Below are 18,804 nucleotides of genomic sequence, written 5' to 3'. Positions count from 1 at the left end.
TGTCACTTATCAAACTGACAAAGATCTAAAAGTTTAACCAAAGTATGCCAGCCAAAGTGTACAGCAATAGGCACTCAAACAATTGCTGGAGGGAGGGTGAACTACTGAAAGCAAGTTGACAAAATACATAGAAATTACAAAGGCAAAAACTTTTGAACAGCATTTCTACTTTTGGGAATTAACACATATAAATACATTCCTGCACATGCAAAATAATGTATGTCCAAGGTTATTATTCACTGCAGCATTTTTTTTATAATGAAAGATTCAAAATAACCTAAACGTCTATCAATAGAAAGTTAATCATAAACACAAGCAAAGAAATACTACACAGCTATAAAAAACAAAGTGGAAGCTTCTATGTAATTATATATAAATACCTCTAAAACTTAATAAGCTATTTATAAAAGGTATAGAATTATGTGTATAGCAGGAGTCCCCAAATCCCCGGGCCACAAACTGGTACCCGTCCACGGCCTGTTAGGAACTGAGCTGTACAGCAGCAAGTGAGCAGCTGGTGGGCAAGCATTATGGCCTGAGCTCCAACTCCTGTCAGATCAGCAGCAGCATTAGATTCTCATAGGAGCACGAACCCTATTGTGAACTGCGCATGTGAGGGATCTAGGTCGCACGCTACTTATAAGAATCTAATGGCTGATGATGTGGAACAGTTTCATTCTGAAACCATCCATCCCTCCGAGGTCCATGGAAAAATTGTCTTCCATGAAACAGGTCCCTGGTGCAAAAAAGGTTGGGGACCATTAATATATAGCATGCTACAATTAACGTAAAATAAGAAAATAAGTATTTATGTTTCTTTTCTTTTTTTTTTTTTAAGACAGTGTCTTGAGCCATCAACCAAGCTGGAGAGCGACAGTGTGATCATGGCTCACTGCAGCCTTGAACTCCCAGGCTCAAATGACCCTCCCATCTCAGCCTCCCAAGTAGCTGGGACCAGACGTGCACACCAACACACTCGGATAAATTTTAGATTTTTTTGTAGAGATGGGGTCTCACTTTGTTTCCCAGCTAGTCTTGAACTCCTGGGCTCAAGTGATCCTCCCACTTCTACCTCCCAAAGTGTTGGGATTACAGGCGTGAGCCACCTCACCCAGCCTATGTTTTTTTACATATACATATAATAACTCTGGAAGGATACACAAGAAATTAACTAAAAACAGCAGTAGCCAATGGGGAAAAAAAGTCAAGTAGCTGAGTAAAATGGCCTAAGGTAAAATTCCTTTTAATATATTACTTTTAATTCTCAAATAACGTGGTGTCATAAAAATTAAATACAATTTAAATCTAAAAGCATTTCTTACAAATCTTGGTGGAGGAACAGCCAGGTTCAAACTACTTAGTGAAACTTCCAATCCATTCTGGGCACATGCTACAAGACGCAAAGCAACAAAGAATTCCTAAGAAAGAAAAGTATGAATGTTAAGAGCATTCTCCCTCTACCTACCTACCTACCTGCACACATACTTACAATCTAAAAATATAAAACAATTCTTAATTACTACAGAGGTCTTATGTAGCAACAAGTAGCATATTTGCTTCAAAAATATCTTGCAGAAAAATCCCACTACAAAGATGTTCCTAATATTTATGAATCATTATTAATAATATAAATGGGAAAATACATACAGATAGTGGAAACCATACAGAATACTAATGTTTTAAATAATACTTAGGGCCAGGCACAGTGGCTCACACCTGTAGTAAGCTCAGCACTTTGGGAGGCCGAGGTGGGCAGATCACTTGAGGTCAGGAGTACGAGACCAGCCTGGCCAACCCGGAGAAACCCCGTCTCTACTAAAAACACAAAAATTAGCCAGGTGTGGTGGCATGCACCGGTAGACCCAGCTACTCAGGAGGCTGAGGCAGGAGAATCACTTGAACCTGGAAGGCAGAGGTTGCGGTGAGCCGAGATCGCACCACTGCACTCCAGCCTGGGTGACAGAGCGAGACTCTGTTTCAAAAAAAACAGACAAACCAAAAAAATACAAATAATATTTAATGATATTAAGAGATGTATTTTATCATTTAATTGAGAAAAAAAGAATTAGAGAAAAAGCCCAGAAGAAAATAATACCTAAAATGTTATGAAAAGTCATCTCTGGATTGTGAGATTATAAATTTTGAAACTGGGATAGTAATTCAAATGACTTAATCACTGTGATTCCAGAAAAACTACAGAAAATAACTGTGCAACATCAAAAAAAATTATGTAACAGTTTAACTTCAAAATACTTATAAATCTCTCCCAAAAGTCCTTGGATTTTTAGCAGTTGAAGTCTTAGTCCAAAACTTAATAAATAAATGCAAAGAAGCTGAAGCAGCTGGTTTTCAGCTGTTCTGAGTTAGTGTCTGGGAATAGACATGATAACAAAAGTCTTTACTCCAGTTACAATTTGTCCAACCTGTCAGTACCCTAGTATAGTTGCTGATGTAATCAACCCTTCCTACTTTTCTCAAATCCCGTACTCTCCCCTACACCCTTCATACCCAATTCATAACCCATTCTTACCACCTTGCAGATTGTCTGCTTTTTACAATCCCTTGCCTTCACTCAATTCTTGAAAAAATGCTATTTCAAGATATCCCCTTTTCTTCTCATTCATTCCACAACCTTCTGCGCAATCTGACTTCAACTCCTATGATTAGCTAGAAAAACTACCGCCTATGTCACAAATAATTTCCCAGCTACCAAACAGCCCTAAAACAAACAAACAAACAAAAGCCTCATCCTGATTATTCTCTCTGCAGCCTGGGAAAGTATCCTCCTGGAAGCTCTCCTCCACCAAACAGCTTCACAAATCCCTCCCAGGTCTCTTCTGACCTTTCAAGTCTCTTCTGTTGGAGTCAATGTCTTCTCTAACTGCTGGTATTCTAAGTATTCTAACACGACCCTCTTTCTTTTCTCACTCTATCTGAGATTCAATTACTCTTAAGTAATCAAGTCTATTACCACAGTATGGATGGGCTATGAAGTGAAATAATTTTCCATTAAATTCTAGTTCTGCTACTTATAGTTGTGAGGCCATGGGCAAGCTAAAACCCTTCCATAAAAGGGGGGCTAATACTTACCTTGCAATGTATTATGAGCAACAAAATAAAAACCATGCTGCAGGAGGAAAGTGCCTAGTGTCATTTTTGTCACATGGAAATTCATTAAGTATTGGTTTCTTTTCTTTCATTCATATGCTAACTTAAAAATCTGTGCCAGGCAGGTGGCTTATACCTGCAATCCCAGCACTTTGGGAGGCCAAGGTAGGTGGATCACTCGAGGTCAGGAGTTTAAGACCTGCCTGGCCAATATAGTGAAACCCCATCTCTACTAAAAATACAAAAAAATTAGCCGGGTGCGGAGGCATATGCCTGTAATCCCAGCTACTCAGGAGGCTGAGATGGGAGAATCACTTGAATCCTGGAGGCAGAGGTTGCAGTGAGCCAAGATCACGCCACTGTACTCCAGCCTGGGTGACAGAGCAAGGCTCTGTCTCAAAACAAAACAAAACAAAACAAAAAACTATGCCTCCAATGGAAATTCAAAGTTTAACTGCAGACTCATAAATCCAGCCACCTGGAAGTAATAAGGCAACTCAAACTCAATATCCAAACTCCAAGAATTATAAGTAAAAAATTTATTTCACTGTAAAACCTTAAGACAGTGACCACATCTATCATGCTAACCTCTATATTTCTAAAGCCTGGTTCATCATAGGTACTCAACAAATATTTGCTGACTGAGTACATGGCACCTAGGTGGGCCCATACGAATTTTGTTTTCCTATGCCTCCAATATACCAAGTATCCCTTCTACACAGAGACGCGAATGGGGACTACAATCTAGCCCTGAAATCTTAATTAAAAGACTGGATATTCTGACCCTCTCATCAAATTTCTCCAATATCTGGCTTTGATCCTGCTTCAGCTATGCTGGGGGTGGGGAGGAGGCCTAACTTTGAGTAGTGGCACTGAGCAAACTTGGAATTCAATCCTTATACAACTCTGAAATCCATCCCCAACAATCAGAACTTCAGAGTACACTGATGGTATTCAACACCCTTGGACATAACCACTTTTATGTATTCTGGTCAAGAATTTACTTCTGGTTTATAAACCATTTTTTGGTTTATATATCAGGGGTAAGACCTAGACAAGAATACTCACATCTCACATGTGACTAACCAAGAACTTCCTTTCAAATCTTCAAATCTACTAGACAATACCATCTTAACACTTACTTAATAACATTTACTTTTACTTATAACACTATGTAACTAGGAAAATTAATTAAAGAGCAAAGTCTCTCTGAAAGACAGAAAAATAAACTCCAGGAGAACAATGTCACCAAACTAACACTAACTATTAAGACTTCTATTAACATCTAGTGACTGGAAATACTTTCATTGTTACACACTTGCCCTAGGCAAAACCCTAATGCTGGTAAAAACCAATTCTTAGCTTCAAAATACAAAAAACCCCTGCTGGCTATTTTTTATTTTGAATCACTCAAAAAAAAAAAAATCATATGAATATCTGAAACTTACTTGTTTGTTCAGGATACCTTTGCCATCTGTGTCGGCTAAATCCCAAATCTGAAATTTAGGGGGAAAATATCAATGTATATTTTAAAAGTCATCTGAATGATAAATGAAATCTCTGCTATTTACAACCTCATGCTCTCTGGTAATCAGATACAAGAATCATAGAATTAAGAGTAGAAAGAAATCTTAAAGATTATTTAGTGCAAGCTTGTCCAACTTGCAGCCCACAGGCCACATGCAGCCCAAGATAGCTTTGAACGTGGCCCAACACAAATTCATAAACTTTCTTTAATAAATTAAGAGGGTTTTTAAACGATTTTTTGTTGTTGTTGTTGCTCATCAGCTATTATTAGTGTTAATGTATTTTATGTGTGGCCCAAGACAATTCTTCTTTCAATGTGGCCCAGGGAAGCCAAAAGATTGGGCACCCCTGATTTAGTGCAACCCTTCACAAAGATACTACGGCCCAATAAGAGTAAGTGACTTGGCTCAAGAACATTTAAGTCACCAGGGAAAGAAGTGAAACCTAAGTTCTAACTTCCAGTCACATGCCTTTTTCACTAATCCAAGTTCTAACTCTGACACCAATGCTCTTTCTACTAGAATGTACATACTATTCTTGATTTTGGATCCTTAAGATATTCTTTTCTATGTGCAAGTTGAGATGATTAATGTTTATTTGTGAATAATTAAATTATTAATAGTGATTATTTTTCAGGATTTTGAATATATATCAATATCATGTATAAGGAGTAGACAGGGGAGGGGCTTTCCATCTCTTTGTGCTCTTTTTAAAGCCTCTCATCCCCCACTCTATTCACCACACATTAAACAGAGACAGTTATAACAGAGGAAGTAGGGATAGAGCCAAGTTTGAGTGTGTGGCAAGATTCCCAGTCTTCACTGTTTCTCCCCACCAAATGTCCTTATTACTTCCTCATTTTATCCTATTAAAAAGTAGTTTGTTTCTAAAAATCTGAAAAACACCTTACTTTTCAAGAGGGTAAATCACTATGCTACAAATTCCCTTCATCCTATTATTAAAATGGTTTCTATGACTGGGTTCTAACTTCTAAATTTCTTGATGGTGTCTTTCTAAATTTGAATCCAGTTCATCTATACTACATATTCCTTACAAACTCATAATCTAGTTATAATGAACAAACACTACCTTTCCAAGTATCAAGTCTGGAAGCCCTGATTTTTTCAGGAAAGCAGCAGCATCAGAAGCAAACACCCTTCCAGTATTGCCTGTATCAACCTGAAAAGATACAAATCCATAAGTTGACAACAAAATACAAAGGCAAAATTATCACCATTTACCTGCCTTCCATCCCTGTGATTTGGGACCTGGCTTTTGCAAGAAAGGAACGAGAATCCTTTGACTACCATGGGTCAAAGAGTATGTGGAGAGACATATGAGTAGAGTACTATATAGACAGCACTAGAAATTTACAAAGTGTTTTTTTTTAATCATGCCCTACTATACAAATGAGAAAAGTGAAGCTCAGAGGATGTCAAAGCAAATTTGTGGAGTTGTAACATCAACACATATCTTCTATAGCTGTCATTTAAATTCCAATTAAATGGCACTAGGAAGAAAAGGCAAGCACTTCCTACAGAGGTCTTTTGACAAATAGGAATAGTTGCACATGTTACACGTGCCTCTTCAAACATCTTTCAATAATCAACTTTCACTTTTATACCTACTCTTAGGAACTGCAGCACTTTAAAACAAATCAAAGCAACAGCAGCTCTAAAACCAGCAGTGATTCCATAACAAACTTGAAGAAACATTTTTAAAGCTGTTAAGTTCCTAAAACATATTAGGGAACATATCATTTTAACTAACCGGGGACTTTCCTTTAAGACAGAATGAGGTCACAAGAACAGAAAAAAACAAAAAACAAAAAACAGGGAAAAAAAAAAAAACCAAAACCTCATTTTTGTAAAGATTTCCTAAAGTTCCATTTGTAAAAATAAAAAGTACATTTTAAAAAGTCATGGGAAAGGTAACAAGATACTAGTATACTTGTGAGATATGTTTTTCCAGTTCAGTTAAAAGGTTAAGTTTACTGTAAACATATATTGTACAAAGCATTCTGGACAGTCCAATCCTAGCAAAGAAGCAAAATGGAAAACCTTTCTTTCAAGTGGTAGAACATAGGAAAAATCAAGCACTCGGCAAAGAAGAAAAACATGGCTTAATCCTTCAAATCTGGAATCAGGGGAAGCAGAAGGGTTGGGAAACCTGCCTGTAGAATTCTCCAGAACTCCTTTTCTTTGCCTGCTTCTTGATCAGCATGGAAAACAAATATCCATACCCAACATAACCTATTAAATATAGAAGCATTCAGGGGAAACATCGTTCAAACTCTATGAAATAATTACGTATCGTATCCCAATAAAGAATTTTACTATATTCCATTCTTTTGGTTATCCTAATAATATAAACATTTAGTCTTTGTCATCTATAGGCAGTTTCTGAGGTATTCTGATGCTTGCCTAAAGGCTCTGCCATAGGCAAGGCCAGAAGCTATAGGCCAGAAGCTGATATATCTTCAACAAAGAGTCTCAGAGCCTCATGAAAACGACTATACTTTTGATATAGTCTGAATTATTAGCATTTCAAAAAGTGGATTTTTGGATAAAGACTTCTCAGCTGACATCACACGACTTTCAGACCATATTGGTAGATGAAGTCCGGATTTCCAGGACTCTTTTCAGTCTGGAAGAAGATGTACTTCAGAAAAGCAGACTTCCAATCCAAGATTCAGCTGAACAAGAATTACACAGGACTGAATGAACTGTTGAGGAAAATTTAATTATGGTTATTTACTTGGAATACTGTTGGTATTATTATAATGTTCTATTTTTTAGTAGCTATGTACATAAGCCCTTTCTGAGACGCTCAACTTAGTAGCCTCTGCTTCTGTAAACCGAATGAAATAGTTTTCTTTTTTTTTTTCTCTTATACTTTAAGTTCTAGGGTACATGTGAACAACGTGCAGGTTTGTTACGTATGTATACATGTGCCATGCTGGTGTGCTGCACCCATTAACTCGTCCTTTACATTAGGTATATCTCCTAATGCTATCCCTCCCCCTGCCTCCACCCCACAACAGGCCCCAGTGTGTGATATTCCCCACCCTGTGTCCAAGTGTTCTCTTGCTCAATTCCCACCTATGAGTGAGAACATGCGGTGTTGGGTTTTCTGTTCTTGGAATAGTTTGCTCAGAATGATGGTTTCCAGCTTCATCCACATCCCTACAAAGGACATGAACTCATCCCTTTTTATGGCTGCATGGTATTCCATGGTGTATATGTGCCACATTTTCTTAATCCAGTCTATCATTAATGGACATTGGGGTTAGTTCCAACTCTCTGCTACTGCAAATAGTGCCACAATAAACATACGTGTTCATGTGTCTTTACAGCAGCATGATATACAATCCTTTGGGTATATACCAAGTAATGGGATGGCTGGGTCAAATGGTATTTCTAGGTCTAGATCCTTGAGGAATCGCCACACTGCCTTCCTCAATGGTTGAACTAGTTTACACTCCCATCAACAGTGTAAAAGTGTTCATATTTCTCCACATCCTCTCCAGCACCTGTTGTTTCCTGACTTTTTAATGATCACCATTCTAACTGGTGTGAGATGGTAGCTCATTGTAGTTTTGATTTGCATTTCTCTGATGGTGAGTGATGATGAGCATTTTTTCACGTGTCTGTTGGCTGCATAAATATCTTCTTTTGAAAAGTGTCTGTTCATATCCTTCAACCACTTTTTGATGGGTTTTTTTTTTCTTGTAAATTTGTTTGAGTTCTTTGTAGGTTCTGGATATTAGCCCTTTGTCAGATGGATAAGATTGTAAAAATTTTCTCCCATCCTGTAGGTTGCCTGTTCACTCTGATGGTAGTTTCTTTTGCTGTGCAGAAGCTCTTTAGTTTAATTAGATCCCATTTGTTTATTTTGGCTTTTGTTGCCGTTGCTTTTGGTGTTTTAGTCATGAAGTTCTTGCCCTTGCCTATGTCCTGAATGGTATTGCCTATGTTTTCTTCTAGGGTTTTTATGGTTTTAGGTCTAACATTTAAGTCTTTAATCCACGTTGAATTAATTTTTGTATAAGGTGTAAGGAAGGGATCCAGTTTCAGCTTTCTGCATATGGCTAGCCAGTTTTCCCAGCACCATTTATTAAATAGGGAATCCTTTCCCCATTTCTTTTTGTCACATTTGTCAAAGATCAGATGGTTGTAGATGTGTGATATTATTTCTGAGGGCTCTGTTCTGTTCCATTGGTCTATCTCTCTGTTTTGGTTACTGTAGCCTTGCAGTATAGTTTGAAGTCAGGTAGCATGATGCCTCCAGCTTTGTTCTTTTGGCTTAGGACTGTCTTGGCAATGCGGGCTCTTTTTTGGTTCCATATGAACTTTAAAGTAGTTTTTTCCAATTCTGTGAGGAAAGTCATTGGTAGCTTAATGGGGATGACATTGAATCTATAAATTACCTTGGGCAGTATGGCCATTTTCATGATATTGATTCTTCCTATCCATGAATATGGAATGTTCTTCCATTTGTTTGTGTCCTCTTTTATTTCATTGAGCAGTGGTTTGTAGTTCTCCTTCAAGAGGTCCTTCACAACCCTTGTAAGTTGGATTCCTAGGTATTTTATTCTCTTTGAAGCAATTGTGAATGGGAGTTCACTCATGATTTGGCTCTCTGTTTGTCTGTTATTGGTGTATAAGAATGGTTGTGATTTTTGCACACTGATTTTATATCCTGAGACTTTGCTGAAGTTGCTCATCAACTTAAGGAGATTTTGGGCTGAGACGATGGGGTTTTCTAAATATATAATCATGTCATCTGCAAACAGGGACAATTTGACTTCCTCTTTTCCTAATTGAATACCCTTTATTTCTTTCTCCTGCCTGACTGCCCTGGCCAGAACTTCCAACACTATGTTGAATAGGAGTGGTGAGAGAGGGCATCCCTGTCTTGTGCCAGTTTTCAAGGGAATGCTTCCAGTTTTTGCCCATTCGGTATGATATTGGCTGTGGGTTTGTCATAAATAGCTCTTATTATTTTGAGATACATCCCATCAATACCTAGTTTATTAAGAGTTTTTAGCATGAAGGGCTGTTGAATTTTGTCAAAGGCCTTTTCTGCATCTATTGAGATAATCATGTGGTTTTTGTCTTTGGTTCTGTTTATGTGATGGATTATGTTTATTGATTTGCGTATGTTGAACCAGCCTTGCATCCCAGGCATGAAGCCAACTTGTTCGTGGTGGATAAGCTTTTTGATGCGCTGCTGAATTTGGTTTGCCAGTATTTTATTGAGGATTTTTGCATTGATGTTTATCAGGGATATTGGTCTAAAATTCTCTTTTTTTGTTGTGTCTCTGCCAGGCTTTGGTATCAGGATGATGCTGGCCTCATAAAATGAGTTAGGAAGGATTCTCTCTTTTTCTATTGATTGGAATAGTTTCAGAAGGAATGGTACCAGCTCCTCTTTGTACCTCTGGTAGAATTCGCTGTGAATCCATCTGATCCTGCACTATTTTTGGTTAGTAGGTTATTAATTATTGCCTCAATTTCAGAGCCTGTTATTGGTCTATTCAGGGTTTCAACTTCTTCCTGGTTTAGTCTTGGGAGGGTGTATGTGTCCATTTCTTCTAGATCTTCTAGTTTATTTGCATAGAGGTGTTTATAGTATTCTCTGATGGTAGTTTGTATTTCTGTGGGAAAGGCGGTGATATCCCCTTTATCATTTTTTATTGCGTCTATTTGATTCTTCTCTCTTTTCTTCTTTATTAGTCTTGCTAGCGGTCTATCAATTTTGTTGATCTTTTAAAAAAACCAGCTCCTGGATTCATTGATTTTTTTGAAGGGTTTTTTAATATCTCCTTCAGTTCTGCTCTGATCTTAGTTATTTCTTGCCTTCTGCTAGCTTTTGAATGTGTTTGCTCTTGCTTCTCTAGTTCTTTTAATTGTGATGCTAGGTTGTCAATTTTAGATCTTTCCTGCTTTCTCTTGTGGGCATTTAGTGCTATAAATTTCCCTCTACACACTGCTTTAAATGTGTCCCAGAGATTCTGGTATGTTGTGTCTTTGTTCTCACTGGTTTCAAAGAACATCTTTATTTCTGCCTTCATTTCGTTATGTACCCAGTAGTCATTCAGAAGCAGGTTGTTCAGTTTCCATGTAGTTGAGCGGTTTTGAGTGAATTTCTTAATCCTGAGTTCTAATTTGATTGCACTGTGGTCTGAGAGACAGTTTGTTATAATTTCTGTTCTTTTACATTTGCTGAGGAGTGCTTTACTTCCAACTATGGGGACAGTTTTGGAATGAGTGTGATGTGGTGCTGAGAAGAACGTATATTATGTTGATTTGGGGTGGAGAGTTCTGTAGATGTCTATCAGGTCTGCTTGGTGCAGAGCTGAGTTCAATTCCTGGGTATCTTTGTTAACTTTCTGTCTCGTTGATCTATCTAATGTAGACAGTGGGGTGTTAAAGTCTCCAATTATTATTGTGTGGAAGTCTCAGTCTCTTTGTAGGTCTCTAAGGACTTGCTTTATGAATCTGGGTGCTCCTGTATTGGTGCATATATATTTAGGATAGTTAGCTCTTCTTGTTGAATTCATCCCTTTACCATCATGTAATGGCCTTCTTTATCTCTTCTGATCTTTGTTGGTTTAAAGTCTGCTTTATTAGAGATTAGGATTGCATCCCCCACTTTTTATTTTTTGCTTCCATTTGCTTGGTAGATCTTTCTCCATCCCTTTATTTTGAGCCTATGTGTGTCTCTGCACATGACATGGGTCTCCTGAATATAGCACATTGATGGGTCTTGACTCTTTATCCAATTTGTCAGCCTGTGTCTTTTAATTGGAGCATTTAGTCCATTTACATTTAAGGTTAATATTGTTATATATAAATTTGATCCTGTCATTATGATGTTTGCTGGTTATTTTGCTCATCAGTTGATGCAGTTTCTTCCTAGCATCAATGCTCTTTACAATTTGGCATGTTTTTGCAGTGGCTGTTACCGGTTATTCCTTTCCATGTTTAGTGCTTCTTCAGGAGCTCTTGTAAGACAGGCCTGGTGGTGACAAAATCTCTCAGCATTTGCTTGTCTGTAAAGGATTTTATTTCTCCTTTACTTATGAAACTTAGTTTGGCTGGATATGAAATTCTGGGTTGAAAATTCATTTCTTTAAGAACGTTGAATATTGGCCCCCACTCTCTTCTGGCTTGTTGAGTTTCTGCCAAGAGATCCGCTTTTAGTATGATGGGCTTCCCTTTGTGGGTAACCCGACCTTTCTCTCTGGCTGCCCTTAACATTTTTTCCTTCATTTCAACTTTGATGAATCTGACAATTATGTGTCTTGGAGTTGCTCTTCTCGAGGAGTATCTTTGTGGAATTCTCTGTATTTCCTTAATTTGAATGTTGGCCTGCCTTGCTAGGTTAGGGAAGTTCTCCTGGATAACATCCTGAAGAGTGTTTTCAAACTTGGTTTCATTCTCCCCTTCACTTTCAGGTAGACCAATCAGACGTAGATTGGTCTTTTCACATGGTCCCATATTTCTTGGAGGCTTTGTTCATTTCTTTTTACTCTTTTTCCTCTAAACTTCTCTTCTTGCTTCATTTCATTCATTTGATCTTCAATCACTGATTCCCTTTATTTCACTTGATCTTCAATCACTGATTCCCTTTCTTCCACTTGATCAAATTGGCTACTGAAGCTTGCGCATGCATCACGTAGTTCTTGTGCCATGGTTTTCAGTTCCATCAGTCATTTAAGGTCTTCTCTACGCTGTTTATTCTAATTAGCCATTCGTCTAATCTTTTTTCAAGGTTTTTAGCTTCTTTGCGATGGGTTCGAACATCCTCCTTTAGCTCGGAGAAGTTTGTTATTACCGATCGTCTGAAGCCTACTTCTGTCAACTTGTCAAAGTCATTCTCCATCCAGCTTTGTTCCATTGTTGGCAAGGTGCTGTGTTCCTTTGGAGAAGCAGAGAGGTACTCTGATTTTTAGAATTTTCAATTTTTCTGCTCTGGTTTCTCCCCATCAATAGTATCTGATTCTCACTGACCCCTCAGAATTCAAAGACAAATACTTGTATGGAATGTGTCTACGCTTTATAGCAACATAGTTATTACATGGGTTCAAAAACAATTTGTTTTTCTTCTTATCAGGATGTAATTGGATAAGTCAACTGTGTAAAACAAGGCCATTATTTGAGAATGACTTCTTTTACTCAAACAAAACAAAGATTAAAGAACAAGTACTGACTTTATGTGACACCAATATCATAAAGATCTCCCAAGAAAACTGGGCTGCTACCTGGTTTACAAGATCCCAGCCTCACAGGTAGTAAAGTAAGGTCACTTACCAACAGGCTAGGAACCTTAGCAAATCTGGGAAACCACAAGATGAAATAAATTCACTCATATTTATATGTACTGAAGGTGAAATATGGTAGAGAGAATTTCTAAGGTTTGGAGCATAGCCTTAAAATAGAAGAACAAATATAACAGGGGCGTTAAAAAGTACAGTCTGAGATCCTTGATATTTTTCAGGCAGAAATTATTCTCTGACCTTAGAAGGTGCTAAATAGTTTATAGCTCTTGATTTGCAAGTCAAAACCAAAGAGGCCTATAATGTTTAATTAATACTTGCTGAAACTGTGTAAATAGTCAGGCCAAATATAATGAAACCAGCCTTTTCTGTGATCATAATCATAAGGTAGGGAGACTGTTAGAAAAAATAATCTGATACTTGAAATTGGGCAAATAAGATTGCCTATACCTTCAAGAAATTATCATCTGATCTATGGTATGCACCCTTGATGACTTTCTACTGTCTAGACTGCTTTATACTCTGTAGAGGTAGAGGTTAATAGAAACTGATAGCAATGCAAGTGACTCCCGGCCATACTAATCCGTACCAACACAAATGAATACTGTCTGGTGAAGTATGTAAATCTCTATAACTCATATTCCCATTTTTTTTTTTTTCTGAGATGGTGTTTCACTCTTTTTGCACAGGCTGGAGTGCAATGGCGCAATCTCAGCTCACTGAAACTTCGCCTCCCAGGTTCAAGTAATTCTCCTGCCTTAGCCTCCCGAGTAGCTGGGATTATAGGCATGCACCACCAAACCCAGCTAATTTTGTATTTTAGTAGAGACAGGGTTTCACCATGTTGGCCAGCCCGGTCTTGAACTCCTGAACTCAGGTAATCCACCCGCCTCGGCCTCCCAAATTGCTGGGATTACAGGTGTGAGCCACCGTGCCCAGCCATATTCCCATTTTTATATCTGACCAGAGGCTGTATATCTGTGCTAATTAACCAGTAATTAATGAGTTGAATAAAATCTGTGATACATGCTCATTATATATTTGTATAAAAGTCATGTTTTTCACTTTGTGAAAATTATACTTTAATAAGTCTTAAAAACAACATAGAAGTTATTTGTATTTGTCTTAAGAATTTGGAATATTTATATCTGAATAAATCTATCAAATACATAAATTTTCAACATAGATATTTAAGACAACTAAGTACCTGGACTTAATTATCTTTCCTTCATTTCTCTGGGAGCTTGTCAAATGCATTAAGTACTCAAAGTAGGAGGCTGTAAACAAGAAGTTGAAAACAAGACATGCCAAATTTATCGAGCTAGCTGGTAATCTACAGGCATACAATCAAGAGTTGACAGTATACCTGATGTTCAATCTAGGCAAACAATGAAACAAAAATCTTACCTGTCTATAGTATTTTTCATATACAGGATTCCCACTTGATAACTGAAATAAACAAATTAATAAAAATTAGATGCTATTCATTAACTTCTATTAACATATTTTGCATTCATTCAACAGATAAGAAACAAAGGTGAGTAAGATAAAATATCCTTGATTTCAGGGGTTAGGTTTTGTTTCTTCTTGGGGGGCGTGAGAGAGAAAACAGATAAAGATAGTCACATGGGTTACTAAAAATCAGGTAGACAAGAAATGAAACAAGAATCTTAAATTTTGTTTTTGATATCAATACTTCTCTTCATCTAAAATTTTACCCAGAAACCCAATACGTAACAAATTAAGAATGAAATGCTTTCGCTAAAGCCAGTTGTGAGAGGCCCAAATCCCCAAGAATTCAGCCTCTACCCAAGTACCTATGAATACATTTCAAAAACCACTTCAATAAAACAATTAAATGAATATACAAACTGACGTACAGAAAGATGATAAGTGATGTTATCAGATATGAACTGCTTGCAGAAAGGCAGTTCCATTAAATTCACACTACAGTTCAAAGAGTTCCTTGGTCAGTTTAGGAACAAACTCATCTGAAATTCAATGTTTGAAGGACCGATTGGGCGCAGTGGCTCACACCAGTAATCCCAGCACTTTGGGAGGCTGAGGCAGGAGGACTGCTTGAACCTAAGAGTTTGAGACCAGCCTGAGCATCACAGTGAGACCTCGCCTTTACAAATAATTTAAAAACTGGCCAGGTGTTGTTGCACATGTCTATGGTCCCATCTACTTGGGAGGCTGAGGTGGGAGAATTGCCTGAGCCCAGGCAGCTGAGGCTGCAGTGAGCTGTGACTACACCACTGTACTCCAGCCTGGGTGACAGACTGAGACCCTGTTTCAAAAAAGAAAAAAGAGTTTGAAGGATCAAGTTTGCCTCCACATGAATGTGTAAGAGTGTTCTGGGATCAGGATGGGAATCCAGGAAGGCTTCATGGGGTGACATCAGAGCAGGAACTTGAGGTATGGGGAAGATGGGGAGAGGGTGATTCTACACAGAGACCGTAGCACGCACAAAGGCATGAGATCAACAGAAAACTCAGTTACGTCTAAAAAGAACAGCAAGAAGTTCCGAATGATAAGAGGGATAGGGAGATAAGATTATAAAGTTTTGTAGAAGACAACTTATGAAGGGTTTCATCTGCCATCGTTGAGTAAAAAAAAAATGAAGTCGCCCAGGCTGGAGTACAGTGGCATGGCACCATCTAGGCTCACTGCAACCTCTGCCTCCTAGGTTCAAGCGATTCTCCTGCCTCAGCCTCCCAAATAGCTGGCATTACAGGCGTGCACCACCACGCCTGGCTAATTTTGTATTTTTAGTAGAGATGGGGGTTCACCATGTTGTCTAGGCTGGTCTCAAACTCCTGACCTCAAGTGATCCACCCGCCTTGGCTTCCCAAAGTGCTGGGATTACAAGCATCAGCCACCACAACCAGCCTTAGGAAGTAATTTTAATGGTCTGGTTGAGGAGCTGAACACTGACAATGGCAGAAAAGAAGGGTATGACTTGAAAAAAAGTTTGTAACATAGATTTGACAGGACTTATTAAGTGGATGAGGGGGAAGGAAAGCATAATTTTAAAAATATATAAAATATGTACACACACACACAGAGTTTCCCTTTCCACAGTTTTAGTTACCCTCAGTCAATTGCCGTCAGAAAATATTAAATGAAAAATTCCAGAAATAAACATTTCATAACTTTTAAATTGTACACCATTCCAAGTAGCATGATGAAATCTCATGCCATCCCACCCAGGACATGAATTCCTTTGTCCAGGGCATCTACTCTGTATACGGTATCTGCCCATTAGTCACTTCGTAGCCGACTCAGTTATCAGGCTGACAGATCACAAAAAGGATGAGTATGGTACAATAAGATATGTTGAGAGAGACAGAAACCACCTTCACATAACTTTTATTACAGCATATTGTTATAATTGTTCTATTTCACTATTAGTTGTTGTTGTTAATCTTACTGTGCCTAACTTATAAATTAAACTTTATCACAGGCATGACATACACACAGAGACAGATATATACTCGAACTCAAGACTGCAACGTGTGTGTGTGTGTGTGTGTGTGTATGTGTGTGTGTGTGTCCTACTGGTTCAGTTTTTCTGAAGAACCCTAATACATCCAGTCTCAGAGAGGTTACCTGTTCAGGCTTTTAAAAGGCAGAGTCAGCCAGGCATGGTGGCGCGTGCCTGTAATCCCAGTACTTTGGGAGGCTGAGGCAGGCAGATCATGACGTGAGGAGATCGAGACCATCTTGGCCAACATGGTGAAACCCTGTCTCTACTAAAAATACAAAAAATTAGCTGGGCATGGTGGCGCATGCCTATAATCCCAGCTACGTGGAAAGCTGAGGCAGGGGAACTGCCTGAACCCTGGAGGTGGAGGCTGCAGTGAGCTGAGACCACGCCATTGCACTCCAGCCTAGCAAAAGAGCAAGACTCCATCAAAAAAAAAAAGGAAAGAGAAAAGAAAAAGCAGAGTCAGACGGACGCGGTGGTTCACGCCTGTAATCCCAGCAGGGGATGTGGGAAGCTATGCCAGGAGGATTGCTTCAATCTAGGAGTTTGAGATCAGCCTGGGCAATGTAGAGAAACACCATCTCCACCAAAAATGCAAAAACTAGTCGGGCATGGTGGCACACGTATATAGTCCCAGCTACTCAGGAGGTTGAGGCAGGAGGACTGCTTGAGCCACGGAGGTCAAAGCTATAGTGAGCTGTGATTGTGCTGCTGCACTCTAGCCTGGGCAACAGAGTGAGACCCTGTCTCTTAACAAAAAAGTCAGAGTCAGGACTTATGTGTCCCACTCCTAGCTCTGTGCTGCTTCCCATATGCCCTGGTATGCCCAGGAAAATCTTGATTTACAATCATTGTCCCAGCATCCCATTCAGCTTACCATGTGTCTCTGATTTACCATTTTTAAAAAGAAACTTTTTATTGGGCCAGGTGTAGTCGCTCGCACCTGTAATCTCAGCACTTTGGGAGGCCGAGGCAGGAGGATTGCTTGAAACCAGGAGTTTGAAACCAATCTAGGCAACACAGCGAGACCCTGTCTCCATTTAAAAATTTTTTTAAATAAAAAATTAAATAACATTTTAAATTTTAAAGAAACTATTAACAATCATTATATCAAAATACACTAAAACCAGAATGGATTTTGTATCTCTACTGTATATATCTAGTTTCTGGCCAAGTTATCAGCTAGTAGTGTGTAAGTGCTTTTACCACATGAACAAGTGATGACATTTGAAAGAGAAGTAAGTAGTGATAATTCCATCTTTCTTGTTCTGATTCTTTACAGATTCAACAAAACTTCTTCTTTGCAACGGAAGCATATAGACTTACTGAAAAGTATCCTCAGACTTAAGCAACCATGGGTAATTAACTCTCTATGGTCTTGCAAAATATTAGGAGAAATATTTGACACTGGTGCTCCTGTTGGTTATCTGGTATGCCAGGCAGTGCAGTGGCATGTACAGTGACCACAAGACACGCTAGGCCACCAGCTGGCTAAGTCAGTGGGAAATCGCAGGCTGGGTGCAAATGAAGTATGTGCAAAGTCAGTAGTCTGAAAACTTTTAGATGGTTTTATCATTTATTATATTGTGTAAGTCTACAACTGTTTGTTTATTTTGTTGTTTGGTAACCATTTTATTATCTCATAAGCCTTTTCAGGAGCAATGGGCTATAAAGCCATCACTGTATCCAATAAAAACTGAGTTCTAAATTTTCATTTCTCCGGAAAATGGATGGGCAGACAATTTGCATAAAACCACTGAAGTAGTTTCCATTTATCATGGGAGCTCTAGTGACATCACTATTAACAAGTAAGATTCAAACATCAACATTTATAAATGTTTTCATATTCCCAGAGTTACATTTTTAAGGATAAGGCTGATATTGAATACAACAAAATAGTGCAACAGAGCAATATGTGTGTTCTCCTTGCAACCTGTCATTGGACTTTCGAGGCTAGTACTTTTTAAAACCTACTTTATAAATTCAATCAATGTCTCAATAGTGAGTCTTTTTAAAAATAAGTCCTCCAGAAATTGGTTGCATCCCGTTCAAAATCAGTTGAAAACCTTTGATCGAAATTAAAGTTTAGTGAGCTGGGCATGGTGGCGCACACCTGTAGTCCCAGCTATTTGGGAGGCTGGAATGGGAGGATCACTTGAGCCCAGGAATTCATGACCAACCTGGGCAACATACTGAGACATCATCTCTTTAAAAAAACAAACAAACAAACAAACAAAAACAAGTTTAATGAATAAAGCTCCAGAAAACCTTCAGCTTTTGAAGCTTTTGGCAAATACCAATTATCATCAACAAAGTCTGCCAGGATACTGAAATATATCCTTCAAACAAGGAAGAACCTAACAAATTAAATGAGAGTTCAAATGGTACACAAGAT

At 38.4% G+C, this 18,804-nt stretch overlaps 1 protein-coding gene across 20 annotated transcripts in view; it reads right to left on the bottom strand.

The window, feature by feature from the left end:
* The window catches only part of EPS15 (epidermal growth factor receptor pathway substrate 15), a 161,741-nt gene that overhangs the window by 107,832 nt on the left and 35,105 nt on the right, over positions 1 to 18,804 (bottom strand). For 7 of the 20 annotated variants that reach the window (XM_074006963.1, XM_074006961.1, XM_074006979.1 and 4 more), the window contains 4 exons: positions 14,327 to 14,368; positions 5,725 to 5,814; positions 4,557 to 4,604; positions 1,323 to 1,418 (listed from right to left, as the gene is read on the bottom strand). Coding sequence is in view for 12 of the 20 variants with exons in the window: in XM_015436018.4 (XP_015291504.3) it covers positions 1,323 to 1,418; positions 4,557 to 4,604; positions 5,725 to 5,814; positions 14,327 to 14,368 (276 nt within the window). In the remaining 8 variants the exon portion in view is untranslated. Of the gene's footprint in view, positions 1 to 1,322; positions 1,419 to 4,556; positions 4,605 to 5,724; positions 5,815 to 14,126; positions 14,197 to 14,326; positions 14,369 to 18,804 lie in introns of all 20 variants that reach the window. The other 13 variants (XM_074006977.1, XM_065522692.2, XM_074006942.1 and 10 more) reach the window with 3 other exon arrangements.

The sequence above is a fragment of the Macaca fascicularis genome, chromosome 1 (genome assembly GCF_037993035.2).
Source record: "Macaca fascicularis isolate 582-1 chromosome 1, T2T-MFA8v1.1".
Lineage (NCBI taxonomy): Eukaryota > Metazoa > Chordata > Mammalia > Primates > Cercopithecidae > Macaca > Macaca fascicularis.
This window is presented reverse-complemented; position numbering and strand designations above follow the sequence as displayed.